General features: G+C 51.3%; 1 protein-coding gene across 1 annotated transcript; it reads left to right on the forward strand.

Moving 5' to 3' along the window:
- The first annotated feature begins 7509 nt into the window (after positions 1-7509).
- Positions 7510-8769, forward strand: GSX1 (GS homeobox 1). Its single transcript, XM_021929516.2, has 2 exons — positions 7510-7921; positions 8387-8769. The coding sequence occupies exons 1-2, from the start codon at positions 7510-7512 to the stop codon at positions 8767-8769; spliced, it is 795 nt and encodes a 264-aa protein (XP_021785208.2).
- The last annotated feature ends 7370 nt before the right edge of the window (positions 8770-16139 follow it).

Raw genomic sequence — 16139 nt, forward strand, 5'->3', positions numbered from 1 at the left:
AGCCACCATGTGAGTGATGACCTGTGGTTAGCAATGACGAACCACATAAATGCCTCCACCCTAAAAATAATAAAAGAACTCCAGGATTGGGAGGTTTCAACAATCTTTCTTTCAGCCATCTCTAGAATACTGCTCATGTTTTTGGAAATTTTTTTGCACATTTCTGTTGCAGCCTTTGAGGTAAACAGCAAAACCACATTTTAAAAAATTGAACCATTTAAGTTACCAGCTGCCTATAAACATAGCCACAATTCCCTTAGGTGATATGGTCTCCTAGGACCATATTATGTCAATTAAAAAATGTCAGTCCTTTCCAGGCAGGGAAGGACTTTACTCTTTGAAACTTTACTCTTTTAATGCCTCTGGGTGAGGATCCAGTTTTATGGTCCCAACTTAAAAATGGCTCCTCTTTAGACTTATGTGAGGTATCCAGAGTAGACAAATTTTAGAGACAGGAAATAGAATGTTGGCTACCAGGGGCTGGGAGGAGAGGAGGAAATGGGGAGTTGCTGTTTAATGAGCGCAAAGTTTTGGTTTGCACAATTAAGTTCTGGAGATCTATTGCACAACACTGTAAATGTAATTAGCACTATTGAGCCATATACTTAAAGATGGTAAATTTTATGTTATGTGTTTCTTACCACACTTTCAAACTTCTGTCAAATTATTTTTTTACACTAGAAGAAAATATTTTTTAATGATTCATCTTTTCCAGTACCTTCCCATCCTCCCTGCAACTGACTTAGAAGTCTAGAGGCAGAAGCTGGGTGCGGTGGCTCACACTTATAATCCCAGCACTTTGGGAAGCCGAGGTGAGTGGATTGCTTGAGGTCAGGAGCTCGAGACAAGCCTGGCCAACATGGAGAAACTCCACCTCTATTTAAAAAAATTAAAATAAAAAAAAAGCCAGGTGTTTTGGAGGATGCCTGTAATCCCAGCAACTCGGGAGGCTGAGGCAGGAGAATCACTTGAACCTGGGAGGTGGAAGTTGCAGTGAGCCGAGATCACTTCACTGTACTCCAGCCTGGGTGACAGAGCGAGACTCTGTCTCAAAAAAAAAAAAAAAAAAAAGAAAGAAAGAAAGAAAAGAAAAAGTCCAGAGTAGAAGAGGACAAATAAAAGGCATATAATCTGAGGCAAACCACTCCCCCTCCTCCCTTGGCTTAATCCCTTAGAGATGGGTCTTTTAATAATAATCCTATCTAACAACGCTGCCTTCTGCGGGAGCAGCCTGTGAATAACCATCTTCCTGGGGTCATGTTGGTTTCTGTTCTACTTCCAGTGCTGAGCTTTTGGCTCTAATCAAATGCCATCATCACATGGAACCTTGGACACACTTTTAGAAGAAAGGACCCCAACTTGTGTTCAGAAAACCTGGTCTACTCCACTTAGGCCCTTACCAGCTGTATGATCTTGGATAAGTCACTCTCTCTCCCTGAGTCTCAGTTGCTTCATCTCTAGATGGGGTAATAAGGTGAAAGACCCAGTCAGTGTAAGTTGTCTCATAGTAACCTGAGTGTAGAATTGCCAAATAAAACACAAGACATTTGAATTTCAGAAAAACAACAAATAATTGTTTAGTATAAGTGTATTCTATACATTTACCCAATATTTGGGACCTAATAATACTAAAAAGAATTTTTCTGTTGTTTATCTGAAATTAAGATTGAACTGTGTATCCTGTATCTTTCTTGCTAAATCTGTCAGCTCTACCTGGGTAGATTGCCTTGGTATAGCCCCTTATTTTCTATTTTCTCCTGTCTTATTCACTTCTCTTTTCCCTCTGGCTGTCTTGTCTTTCAGAGAGTCCTTCCTTCACCTGCCTTCTTAAATATGGGAGTTTCCTAGGGATACATCTACGACCCTCTGCAGTTTTTTTTTTCTCTATGCTCCCTCCTTGCTCCCATTTTCCAAGACTAAAGCTACTTTTTTTTTGAGACGGAGTCTCCCTCTGTCACCCAGGCTGGAGCACAATGGCGAGATCTCGGCTCACGGCAACCTCCACCTCTGGTTCAAGTGATTCTCCTGCTTCAGCCTCCCAAGTAGCTGGAATTACAGGCACCCACCACCATCGCCGGCTAATTTTTTGTATTTTTAGTAGAGACAGGATTTCACCATGTTGGCCAGGCTGGTCTCAAACTCCTGGCCTCATGATCCACCCACCTGGTCTCCCAAAGTGCTGGGATTACAGGTGTGAGCCACCACGCCTGGCCTAAAGCTACCATTTTTGCATACCTCGATTCTAGATGCCTGTCTCCATCTCTAATCTCTCTGCTCAGCTCTAGACTCACATTTACATCTACTGATGGGACATCCACAGAATGCTCCAAAGGCTAAGGATTAAATTGCAACGCATCCAAAATATGACTTAATGCTGCACCCCCAATAAGCAAAAGTGTGTCTCACTCTTGAGACACACTTCCCTATCTCTGCCTTTGATATCTCCACCCAACCATTCTCGTAAACAAGAAACCAGGTTATCGTGTGTGTGTTTGATCCCTCTCTCTTTCATGCCCTGCTCTTTGACACACACACACACACACACACACACACACACACACACCCCTAATTGATCCTACTCATTCATCTTTAAGTTCTCTCAAATATTTCCTTTTTCTGGTCCTACTGCCCTGCATCTGTTCATATAGACATCATCCATCACTTAACTAATGCAATCTCCTCATTATATGTTTCCCTACTTTTGTTTATTCAACAATATTCATTTGCAAGCTGACTCTGCTGGACCCTGCTCTGGCTTCATTATGTCTCCACCCATAGAACTTCCTACTGCCTCCAGTTATATTTCTTAAGTTCAAATCTGACTCTGGGCTGGGCACGGTGGCTCATGCCTGTAGTCCCAGCACTTTGGGAGGCCAACATGGGTGGATCACTTGAGGTCAGGAGTTCAAGATCAGCCTGGCCAACATGGTGAAACCCCATCTCTACTAAAAATACAAAAATTAGCCAGGTGGTAGCGATGTGTGCCTGTAAGCCCAGCTACTTGGGAGGCTGAGGCAGGAGAATCACTTGAGCCTGGGTGGCAGAGGTTGCAGTGAGCCAAGATCGCATCACTGCACTCCGGTCTGAGTGACAGAGTGAGACTCTGTCTCAAAAAAAAAAAAAAAAAGAAAATTTTTTTAAAAAAAATCTAGCTCTGTCACTCTCTTTGCCGAAAAATCTCAGAACAGGCTCAAGTTCAAACCAATTAGCATGGCCCTTCATGACTTGGCCTGGCCTCCCCTTCTGGTCCACACCCATGTCTGGCTACCACTCCTCACCCCTCCCTTGGCCACTCCCATGCCTGGCTCTCAGCTCCTCATAGCATTTCCCTGCCCCTCTGCTCAATTGAACAACTTGCTCTCTCCTGAGGGAGTTGTCTGAGTCCCTCCTGGTCTGGTCAGAGGAGTAGTCCCTTTCTTTACAATGAGAATTCCCACTCCATTGCCTTCAGCCAGAAAGAGCAAAAATGATCACTGCTCGTTCCAGAACATATACCACATCTGGTTCCTTTCCAACCAACCCCTTCTCTTATACACCATGAAAAGATCTGGATGACAACCCCTAGCCTTGAGCTATCAGTGGGTTCATCCAGCTTCTTCAGAGTTCATCCACCTCTGCAGAGCAGGACACTGGAACTGCCTTCAGTGGGACCATCTTGTTTCTGAAGGAGCTTGAGAACCATCAATGGAGGGCTGGGGACACACAGATTGGCTTACCCAACTGCCATTCACTCAACAAACACTTTAAACTCCTCTGATGACCCAGGCCTAAGGCTGGGAAGTGGGCTGGGGGAGATTCAGACAGCCCTGCCCTGCAGGGCCTACTGAGTGGGTGGCCCCATGCCATACTCCTGAGTTCTAGGTGTCTCCAGCAGGCACACCAGAAGGTCCTCCCAGTCATCCCACTTCCTCGCTCAGCTCTCTTTTATCCACTCATTCATTCTCCAACTATATACCAGCCACCTACTATGTGCCCGGAGCTTTTCTGAGTTGGGATGCAGCAATGCATAAGATGGACAAAAACCTTGGTCTTCATAGAGCATAAATTTCGGGAGTGGGAGATAATAAAACAAATGATCAAAAAACACGGGAAGTTAGAAGGTGCTTATGTAGGAAGGAACCAAACAGGGAGTGTGGTGGAAGTGAGGTGCTATTTTAAATAAGGTCGTTGGCCTCCCTGAGAAGGAAAGTGACATTTGAAGAAAAACATGAAAGAAGGGAACAGGCACCACCACTGCCACCCTCCCTATCCTCCAATTCGTGCAGCTTTTGCTGCAAATATCTTAGAGCTGCAATTCCGGGAGAAAAATAATGTGTTCTTTCTACCCACAGGAAAGGAGACAGAATGAAAGAAGGAAAGCCCGGGACAACAGAAATTCTTTCAATGTTGAACTGTCGCTGATGGACACTTGAAAACCGGCTCGGGCAGCAGAGCCGACCCGCCAGGCCCAGGGGCTCCCGGGCCCCTCCTGGGGCTGTCAGGCTAATCCCGCGGCGTCCTCCCACCCCACCCCGCCCTGGGGGACGTTTGCTCGGGTGACTAAAGTTCAAACCCGGCTGAAGCAAGCCCTGGGAGGCGCTTTAAACAGGAAAGTGGCGCGGCCGCCCGGGAGAGCCCGGGGAGAGGCCCCCGGAAACCAGGCGGCGGGCAGAGGCTGCGGGGTGGGGAGGCCGGGTTGGCTGGGTGGGGAGGCCGGGCTGGCGGGGAGGCCCGGACCTCCCGGCTGCCAGCTCCAGCACCTGCCCGGGGCTCGGGCCTCTCAGAGGCACGGAGCTTTCTCTGCGGAAATGGCCAGGCTCCTGGGCGCGCTGGCTGCCCTGGACCGCCAAGCAGGGAGCCTGCTCTCCGGCCGCAGCCCGCCGGGCTGAGAGACCGCGGATTAAGTGCGCCTTGGTTCTCTCAGGGATGCTATTTCGCTCCGGCCCGGGTCTCTCCCGCGCCGAGTTGCACAACAAACCATTTAAACATTTCAGCACAAAACCCCATCCATTGTGGGGCCGCACATTAAAAAGTGTTATTCGCTTTGAAGTTTTTGTCTAATGGCTCTAAACTGAAAGAAAATGTTTTCCTATTACTTAATTCAATCATAGCGAAGAGACTTGGTAAAAAGCCCACGGATTTTGCCCCAAAGTGTGACAGAGTTCTCTTTGTGTTTGCTTATCCTTCGCTGTCACACACTTTAATTCGCCTCTCTTTATCTGGCATTCAAAACTTTCTTCAATGACATTCAATAAGGTCCAGAGGCTGGAGGGAGGAAAAAAAAAAAAAAACCTGGTTATTCCCCCCACCACCACCCCCGCATATTCTTTCCCAGTAGCTTTGGCCTTGCTCGCATTCAGGGTCTCTTAACCCCTTCCTCCCCGAGCGCGCGGGGCAGCTCCCAGTGGAGCTCCACGCTGGCCACTCGCGGGCTACCAGCTCCGGGTGCAGTGCCCGCCCCTTGCACCCCTGGGCTCCGCCCGCACTTGCGCCCTTCCAGCCTGCCTCTGCCCAGCGGAAAGCCCCCTCTCCCAGCCCGGGTACCGCTCTTGGCTCCCTCTCAGCGTCGCAGCCCAGCTCAAATTTCCCGGAGAGCAATTAGAACGGGAATTAGGCTGCATTGATGGATTCCGTCTGATTTGCGGGCACCACCCTAGAGTGGGGGAGCCTTGGCGCTGAGACCCTGGCTCAGGTGGCAGCCTTGCCCCCTACCCCATGCCAAGCAACCAAGAAAACATTGAACCCTTATGCCTGCCAGACTCCATGCCCTCCATGCAGGTTACTTCTCCCATTGCCCCATTCCCTTTTACAGAAGCAGTTAGTGTCTCCCAAAACAAATTCTCTTTGGTTTTTAATCAGTTATAATCTGTTGCTGTTGTTATTGCAAAGATGCTGCCAATGTTAAAAGCCCATGCAGATGCTTTGGGTTTGGGCAGTCTTATTTCTGCGCACTGCTTCCCCAGACCCCTAAGCTTCCCCCTTCATTTCTCACAATTGCATTCAGGGATCAGAGCAGGTGACTGCAGCGATTTGGTTCCAATAAAATCGAAAGTAAACATCTCCTGTGAAAAGTCCCGGGCTGTAAATTCGAAATGTTTATGCTAATTTCCCATTGTATGGAAAAAGCTCCTGGGCGAAACTGCTTTGAGCCCGAGAACGAGAACGATTTAAAAAGCTGGAGCTGTGTACATAGCGCCGAGCGTTTGAAGTTGTTTAACCATTGTGTGACCAGAAAGAAGAGAGTGACGCGGCAGGGGGAAGGAGCCGGGTCTTGGGGAGAGCGGAGGTGGATCAGGGTGGGCAAAGGCGGGTCAGGGTGGGCAAAGGCAGCCGATGCCAGGAATACAACTGCCCTTCGCGCCGTTCCAAAGTGAGAGAAGACAGTGGTTTCCCAGCGCACTGCTGGAAGTGTGCGCGAGTAGACAGGGTGCGGGCAAGATGCGCGGGCAGACCGTCCGAACTCGCCACATGTGAGGTGCGAGACCTAGATGGGCGCCATCTCGGCTTCCATTCCCCATTCCCTGTCTCTGTTCGTAAAGCTCAGCGACTGTTTTTCCTCTTTTACACCCACAGCCCTGTCATTTGAAGGAAAGGGCTGGTTGGCCAGCATCTACAGAACAAAGACTGGGCGTTGTAGGCAGCACCAAAATTAAGACTGTTTGACAAACTTAGAGAAAACCGGCGATGGGGCTAGGACTGGATAAGGAATAATGAGACCTTCTCCTCCCTCCCCACAGACACCTTCTCCACGCCGAACCCGGTCCTCCTGCTTCCGACGCAGGAGCGATTCCACAGGTGGAAAATCTGAGACCGGCTGGAGGGACGTCGGGGGTGCACAGCACTGAGCTGACAGGGTTGACTGGAGACAGCCTACTTTTGAGGTGTAGGGACGATAATAGAAAGAAGGGGACCAGGACCAAGTGGACAGAGGATATGAGGGTGTGCGCCCATGGGGATCTGTAGAAGCGAGGCCGCGGGGGTGCAAAATCCATAAGATGAACGGGCTGATCGCCAATGCAAAGCCAAAGGGGAGTAAGAAATAAGGAGAAAGAAAAGAATATTAAATCGCGGGAGAATGAGAAAATAAACCCGCAAAAGGGAGAGGAGGGGGCGAGGGCGCCTGTTACGGCGTGGGTGGGGTTGACAAGAATAGAGTACATTATGCAGTTCATTTAGTTAACAAGTGAAATAATGAGGAAGCGTGCAGAGTGAATGCCAAGAGAAAAGGCACAAAAACCCTATTGAGAGGCCCTGGCCGCTCCTGGCGTAGCCCATCACATGGCAATAGTCCTATTTAAGCTGCGCCGCCGGCGCCTTTCAGCACCACTAGCGCTGGCCAGCACCCCGCGCTCTTTGGGCGGTGCCGGCGGCAGCAGAGGCTGCGGTTTCAGCCTAAGTCTCAGCCGCGCCTTCAGCCTCGTGGGCAGAGGCAGCTGCGGGATACCGCGGCCGGGGAAAGCGCGTGGAGAGCCGGAAGGTGCGGTGGGAGCAGAGGGCGGGCTGGCTGCTGGGCGGCCGCGCGCCGGGGCCATGCCGCGCTCCTTCCTGGTGGACTCGCTAGTGCTGCGAGAGGCGGGCGAGAAGAAGGCTCCCGAGGGCAGCCCGCCGCCGCTCTTCCCCTACGCCGTGCCCCCGCCGCACGCGCTACACGGTCTCTCGCCTGGCGCCTGCCACGCGCGCAAGGCCGGGCTGCTGTGCGTGTGCCCGCTCTGCGTCACCGCCTCGCAGCTGCATGGGCCCCCCGGGCCGCCCGCGCTGCCTCTGCTCAAGGCGTCCTTCCCACCCTTCGGCTCGCAGTACTGCCACGCGCCCCTGGGCCGCCAGCACTCCGCTGTGTCCCCCGGGGTCGCTCACAGCCCAGCCGCCGCGGCCGCCGCCGCCGCCCTCTACCAGACGTCCTATCCGCTGCCTGACCCCAGGCAGTTCCACTGCATCTCTGTGGGTAAGCGGGGCCGCCGCGCAGAGGGACAGGGCAGAGGTGATTCGAAGCAGGATGGAGAGCCAGGGATGGAGGAAGAGGGACCCTGGGCTTTCTGGGGGCGGTGAGGGTCATGTCGGGGACTAAGGGGGGCGCTTGGGGTGGAATGCAGATAGAGGGCCAGGACACAACGCCAGGAGGCGGATGAGGGCGGACGTTCAGGTCCTGGAGTGGGGGCCGGGGTTAAGTGAGGGCTGGGATCCAGGGCTCTCCATGAAGGGGAAGGAGTTCCAGGGCTGCCTGACTCCGGGAGAATCAGGATCTCGGAGCTGGACAAGGAGGCGCTCACTGTAACTCTGCCGTGGGTAGTGTTGGGGCGAAGAGATGGGTAAGAGGTCAAAGTTATAGGATTCTGGTGGCCGCCTACCTAGGTATTGGGTCCACAGCACAGAGGTCTGATCGCTTCCCTCTCTGCTCTGCCACCTCCAGATAGCAGCTCGAACCAGCTGCCCAGCAGCAAGAGGATGCGCACGGCTTTTACCAGCACTCAGCTGCTAGAGCTGGAGCGCGAGTTCGCCTCTAATATGTACCTGTCCCGCCTACGTCGCATCGAGATCGCGACCTACCTGAATCTGTCCGAGAAGCAGGTGAAGATCTGGTTTCAGAACCGCCGAGTGAAGCACAAGAAGGAGGGCAAGGGCAGCAACCATCGTGGCGGCGGCGGCGGGGGTGCCGGTGGTGGCGGGAGCGCACCGCAAGGCTGCAAGTGCGCATCGCTCTCCTCAGCCAAGTGCTCCGAGGATGACGACGAATTGCCCATGTCTCCGTCCTCCTCAGGGAAGGACGACCGGGATCTTACGGTCACTCCCTAGGCGCGCGTCTCCCTAGGTCCCCCACCCCAAGACCTCCCTGCGCCTCGGTGACTGGTCCTGGGACTCAGCGCTGGTTCCCAGGCACCCGCTGCCAAGCCACTGCCCGGCATGGATTTGGCACGGTTTTGCAGAGGTCCCGGGCCTGGGCAGGGCTGAGAGCTTGGCAGAGACTGGACCATGGTGTCCCCGCCCCAGGGCTCACTCGCGTCCAGAGCCAACTCCGAGCTGTGAACACTATAAGCGCTCGAGTCCTCCTGGGCAGTGCAGCACCGCGGCCCCAGCCTGCAAGCCTGCTTGGCGCAGCGCCTTGCTGGCAGCCGGCGCCTCCTAGCCCGCCCTCTCTGGGCTGGCTTGGGCTTCCTCGCTTACTCTACTGTCCTCCGCTCTCGGTCAAGGTCGGCAGCCTTGGTTGCTCGTTCGCTTCTCTTTTTAAAATCTTTTTGTCCCTCCCCACCTCTTTTCTGTGATCATTTATTTACTCGGCCCCCGCCCGCCATCACATACATTTATGAACCCCCCCTTTTATTTCCTTTTGCTTTTCCCTTCTCCTCCTCAGGAAGCCTCCTCCTTCAGTCAGTCCATGTGTCCCTTGATCTGGCCTTGCTGTCCTCAGTCCCCACTCTTGATCTGGCCTTGCTGTCCTCTGGCCCCATTTGATCTGGCCTTGCTGTCCTCAGGCTCCTCTCACAGATGATAAATTTCGCCCGTAGTATCCATACGGGGGAAACCCATTCGCTGTTTCCGACACTCTCTTCATTCCTCTAAACACAGGACCCCACTCTCCGACGCTGGCGACCCCACTCTTCCCTCTCCAGACTCTGGTCCGCCCCAGCCTAGCCGTGTAATTGTACGGCCTCTGCAATGCCAGAAGATATTTATTTATTTATTTATGTACAAAATTTTAAATAAACTTTTTTTTTTCTTAGAAATGCCCGTGACTCTGAGCCCAGAGGCCTTCGCTCTGGAGTAGACAGGCGCCAACCTGAATTGGGCCTCCGTGCTGGGAAGGGTTGGGGATCCAGTTGCAGGTTCCGAGCCGGCTCCTCGCCTTACAGCTCAGCCAGTGCCTCTCGGCACCCTCAGCTCCGCTGAGAGCTCGCCTTCCATGCCAGCCAGGTGCGCGCTAACGATTGTCCCGCTCCGGCCTGGTGCACAAGCGTCTCGGAGCTCAAGCTAAGCCGGAAGGGAAGGAGGGCGCTCTCCCTGGACTGCATGAGTCCCAACCCCTGCAGCGCCTCCTTCTCACCTGGGATCCAGCCCCACCTCCATCCCTCAACGTTTCGTTGTCCCGGCCGGCAGCAGGAACCACTCCCTCCATAAGCACAAGAAATCCGTCCTTCGCTGCGCTTGGATTGATAACAATTAGTTAGGGACAAATTTCCATTCTGCGGGATGGTGCAGACTCCTCTCAGACGGTCCTCCTCGCTTTGTTTTAAGGCAAATTCCTTTAGCCGAGTCTCTGGTCGCGGAACATTCCGGGCCAGGAATCTGAGAACCCAAAGGGATCCTGCCCCAGGGAGTCCCCCAGAGGGACTCTGCATAGCTGGAGCCAGTGGCTCTGGGACCTCATGTTCTTACCAATTCTCGTTACAATCCTATATCCCCCTACTACTTAGAATCCACACCCCAGCTCCCTTTGAGGACATATGCGGGTCTTTTTACTCTCTAAGATGGATGAGGAGAAGGCAGTGCGTGAGGTTCTGCAGAAACGGAGAGCGCACAGCTGCGGGAGAAGGAGTGTTTCTGCAGTCAGTATTTCTGCAGTCAGACCTGGGAAACTACTGTCCGCGTTCTCGCCGCTCCCATTCTGTGTCTAGGAAACCTGCCAGACCTTCTTCACACACACACACACACACACACACACACACACACACACACACCCTGGGGAGCGCTGAACTCCCCGTGTCTAGGCAAAGCAAATGCGTCTTTTCCAGTAGGAAAGACGGTCCACCTAAGGTTGCTCAACATTTTTGGAGCTCATTTCCTTCCCCTCACAAAACAGCTTTATTGAGCTATTCACATTAGCATCCAGTTCATTCAATCAAAGTGTGCAATTCCACGATTTTTAGTATATTCACAGAATTGTGAAACCATCGACACAATCTTATTTAAAAACATTTTTTGTCATCCCAAAAAGAAACTCCATGCCCATTGATAGTCGCTGCCAATTCTCACTATATCCAACCCTAGGCAACCACAAATCTACTTTTGGTCTTGTATTAGTCAGGGTTCTCCAGAGAAAAGAACAAATAGGCTATATGTAGTTATGTAAGGAGGTTTAGTCTGGAGACCAGGAAGTACTGTGATATGCCATCTACAAGCAGGAGAACTAGGAAAGCCAATAGTGTGATTTCAGTACGAGAACCAGCGGAGCTGATGGTGTAACTCCTAGTCCCAGGCCCAAAGCCTGAGAACCTGGGAAGCCGCTAATCTAAGACCCAGACTCCAAGGCACCGGAACCAGGAGCTTGTGGGGCTTATTTCTAAAACTTTTAGTCTTTCCCTTCAAATGAAGCTGAGTATGGGGATGGGAGGATCTCTCTCCAGTTCCCCTGGAACAAGGGCAGGCACGATCTGGCTCCCCATGGAGAAACTCTTGCCGGTTCTTCCTGGAGTTGGCACCTGAGTTGTGCGCTAGACTGATGAGGATCTCCATCAGTCTGAACCCCACTTTAGACGGGGACCAATTCTCCACCATCTCAGGAGGCGACACTGTGCCAATCTACTGCCAATCTAAACGAAGCCAAGGTGCTTTAGTGCATACCAGTGAATAGAATCACAACTAATGTTTTACTATCAGTGATGAAGCTACTGCTTTCTGAGTTTTGCTCGTTTGCACGTTGGTCTAGGGCCCCAGGGTGAGTGCAGTTGTACACTCTTAGCTGCGGCACGACCGGCCAGTCTCCCTTTGGCTGGGATTTGGGGGCGGGCGGCAGCACGATTGTCTGGCAACGAGTTCGTTGTGGGTCTGAAGGACCGGCTTAGAACTAGTTCCTCTCCTGGATTATAGGATGGGGTGATCTTGTGCACCTGGCACAGGCTTTTGCCAGCACTCAGTGTCAGGCATCTTGATCAGAAATGCACTTTCGAGCCTGCCAGGGAACAAAGTTTGGAGGGGATGGAAACGGCCGTGGGAGAAATAGAAAGGATGGAGAAATAGAAAGGATGAACGTGCACACCCAGCTCTCCCCGCACCCACCTCTTCTCCCCGCCCTGCCTAGGGATCCCTCCTGTTCCCAGCTGCTCCCAGAGTCCGCAGATCCACAACTGCGAGCCAGGTCTGCGCGGGGCCAGTTCTCCCAGGAGTGCACGTTTCTTCCTCTCGGCTTCCCAGGGATTCATTTCCGCAAGACCAGGCTTTCAGCTTTCTGGTCTGCCTTAGCGGGCAGCGGTAGGAAAAAAGCAAGCCTCCTTGTGGCGATCCCAGTTGTTGCCAAGGTAGTAACGGGAGCGCAGCGCTGGGGACTTGGAGGCGGCTGCGGCGCACTGGGGCTCTCAAGCATCCCGCCACCAGGAGAGACTGCGACCAGCGTTCGGGTCCCAGCACACTTTTCGCTCAAACACTCCTCACCCTGCAGCCTCTGACCTGAACGCAGAAACAGTTTGCGTCTTGGGCCTCCGCTCGTGTCAAAGCCTCTCCTCTGCCGCTTTGGTTGACAGCCAGGGAAGGGCGTGATTGTGGCCTGGAGCTACGGGCTCCTTCTCTGAGGAGACTCAATCCAGGCTTTAAACCACACTGCTCTGAGCTGGAATTTGGGACTCACAAGGCAAATTGTGAAATTAGAACCAAACTGAATTATCAGGATGATATTTTCTGGAAATTGCCTTTTAACGTGGCTAATCCACGTACAGGTCCCCGAGTTTATTTTAGGGACCGTATCCTTTTCTCTGTGCATGTAGTGGCTAGGAGTGTGGGCCCTGCAAAAGCCTGGCTTTGCAATCCATGTCCACCATTTCCTAATCTTGGGCAAGCCACTGGTCCTTCCTAAACTTCAGTTTCTTCCTCTGTAAGTAGGGATTATGTTAATAGTTCCTCTGCAGGGTTGCTGTGCAATATTAATGGACAGAATTCCCACAAAATGCTAAGCAGAATGTCTGCCATGTTTCAATAAATGTTAACTAATATTGTAGTTGTTGGTGTTGCAGTTGTTACTTGCAGTGTCTACAGCTGCGCCTGGGGCATAGTAGATGCTGAATTATTTAATGAATGCTGAAAAGTGACCACTCATACTCAGACTTAGACACAAATCTACCACTGAAGAGGGGCTAGGGAACACATGCAAGTGCAAACATTTCCTGGGCTCTGTGGAGTTAGTGGAAAATAAGGAATGCTCCCGTCTGCCAAGTACCAGGTGCTGGAATCGTTTAAGTCCAAACAGGGAACTCCTTTTCACCTTCATTTAAACCAGTTCCTCAACCTCCACTCTACTGAGATTTTGGGCTGAATAATTCTCTGTTGTTGGGGGGGGGCTGTCCTCTGCATTCCATGGAGGCTAGCAGCACACCTAGCCTCTACCCACTACATGCCAGTAGTACCTTCTCCCAGTTGTGACAACCAAAAATGTCTCCAGACATTGCCAAAAGTCTGGGGGGGATATATCACTTCAGGCCAAAAACAACCGATTTCAACCTGTATCATTTCTGCAGAAGTCCACAGTGGCCAGGATTTGGTGGCCTGGCTCTGAGCACACCTTTCTTCCTTTCTGCCAGCTATCCTTTCATTGGACACCTGTACCTTCTACATCTACGGTACTAGATGGCTCTGCAATGTAGTGTGAAAGGAGGAAGCAGAAAGAGAAAGTGGGGGAAGGGCAGCTGGTGGAAATAGCAAAGCTGAAGGCCTTTCCTGCATAGTGGGGGCATGCAGCTAGTCTGCACAGCCTAGGGCATGCAGGTTGAAAGGGTGAGTCAGTCAGTGGCTTGCTGGCTGAGCAGAATGCACAGGGCTTCTAGGGTCTTTCCAAGAATATCCTATCCATATGTTTCATAGCCCTGTAGACAATAGGCTCCCTCTACAGTCAGGTCCTTGAGTACCCACAAGGCCAACGTTTGGGAGAAAAATTTTAGAAGCCTGAGGTGGCATCTCCCAAGTCTCTGTCTCTCTCTGTCTCTCTCTGTCTCTCTCTCTCTCTCTCACACACACACACACACACACCCCACCACAATTAGGGTTCTTCTTGAAGCACATATAGGCATTTGTTAATGCCTTCTCTCTTGAAGGCATTGTTTTGTTAATGCCTACATGTCTGATACTGAAAATCAGTTCCTTTTGATTAGAGCCTCTCATACTTGATGCAAACACAGGTAGCCCTGCAAACAGTAACCACTGAGCACTGTCAGTCGTTCACTTTTTCCGAGAAAAGGCTCTGGAATGGCAAAAGAGTAGAGGGATGCTGAGGATAGAGGACCAGGTACACGGAAGAGAAGTAAGGGCAAGAGAAGCGTGGTCGTGGTGGGAGGACTCTGGAAGTCTTACTGCACCAATCAGTGCAGTGAGACCATCGGTCCCCCACCCCCAAATTGGAAGGCTGAGCCACTGTGTTTACTAGCTCCTTCAAAACCCAGCTTTACCCACAAAGTAAGGAATAAACCAATTCCAATGAGGCAAAAACTCATGAATCCAGCCTTTCCCCAACCTTGCATGTAATCATCCACAGGTGAGTTTGTTATACTAATAGGAATGTGTATGTATACATTTCTGTGTGTGCACATGTTGGAGAGACTGAAACAAGGGGAAGGTGGGGAAAAAAAGTTGGTGAGTCTAGGAGAAGAACGAGATTTCACTCAAGTTAAACAGCCTGGTGTAGTGATCATGCTGTCACTATGAATCCAAGCCCTGGTGCTAGAAAGCTCCTTGGAAACCACCAAGGAAATTCCAGGGCACAACCTGGCTTCCAGGGTTTTATCTGTGAGTGGCTCAAGGGAGAAAGTGCCTCCCTTGGTATGTTGGGGAGACGTTTGACTTGGTATCCATTTCGGGCAGTAGTGGGTAAGGAAGGTGTGGCATTCAAGAATCTGCCCTGCACCACCCAGTCCAGGGGGCACTGGTCAGAGTGGGCATGAGTCTGGGGCAAGCCAGGGCTCCCTCAGGGGAGCCATGCAGGGAGGAGGCCCCACTCTTAATCCAGTTGGCTTTCAGGCTGTTGGATCCCAGGATGCAGGGTCAGTCCAGGGGCCACCCCCATTGGTTCACTGTCCACAGAGAAGTGCCAGAAAGAAGCAGATGTCTGATCCTTGATTCCATAATGATGTGAATTTCTAAAGTAGCTCTGTTATGGGCTAACTTGAATTATCCCAGAATTCATATATTGAAGTCTGCAGTACCTCACAATATAACGATATTTAGAGATAGGGTCTTTAAAGAGGTAATTAAGGTAAAATGGGCCTTAATCCAATATGACGGTGTCTCTATACGAAGAAGAGTTTAGGGCCCAGACACACATGAAAAATGCCACATGAAGACATGGGGAGAAGACGGCCATCTGCAAGCCAAGGAGAGAGGCCTCAAAAGAACCAAGTCTGTCTGTGCCTTGATCTTGGACTTCCAGCCTCCAGAACCGTGAGATAATAAATACCTGCTGCTGAAGCCCCCAGTCCGTGGTATTTTGTCATGGCACCCATGCAGACTGATACAAGTTCTGACCTAGGTGAGAGCTCTCTGGACCTCTGTAGGCTACTGTAAGAATATGGAAGATTGTAGAGGAAAGAATATTGGGCTGGTAGTCAAGAATGTGACATCCATCCTGGATTGTGCCGCTAACTAGTTCTGTAACTTTGGACAAATCATATAATCTTCCTGGACCTCTGACTCCCTTTCTCCAAAGTTAAGGGGTGTAACAGGCATTGGTTTTGGTTTCTGTTTTTGTTTTCTTCTGACCAGCATCCTTTCCCCCTCCTTTTGGTGAGAGAATCTAGATTTTGTTTTGTCAAATGCAAACTAAGGTTAGTTCTGGAAAAGAACAAGCACCCACTGAGGCAGACATTTGCACACCGTGGGAGTTCTCCATGGGTAGGTTCCTGCATTCCTCTTCAACATCCAACGGAGATTAGAAACTTACTACCTGGCCCCCTAACAGCTAAGACATAGGCACAGGACCTGGGCCCAATTAACTGGACATTTCCCCTAGGAATATGAATCTAGAGGAGAGTAATGCAGAGATTACTGCATTACAGAGACCTGTGACAGTGTGGAAGGGATTGTCCAGGTTGGGAACCCCAGAGATGGCCTCTAGCAAGACTGTACATGGATGAGGCCTTGGCAATCTCTTCCCTCCCTGCCTGGTATCCAGACCATTTTCTCCAGCTTTACCATTGATTCTGTGAATTATCAGATGGCCTTCTCTTCAATATCTCTTCTGCTTAAATAGCCAG

This window comes from Papio anubis, chromosome 15, assembly GCF_008728515.1.
Source record: "Papio anubis isolate 15944 chromosome 15, Panubis1.0, whole genome shotgun sequence".
Taxonomy (NCBI): domain Eukaryota; kingdom Metazoa; phylum Chordata; class Mammalia; order Primates; family Cercopithecidae; genus Papio; species Papio anubis.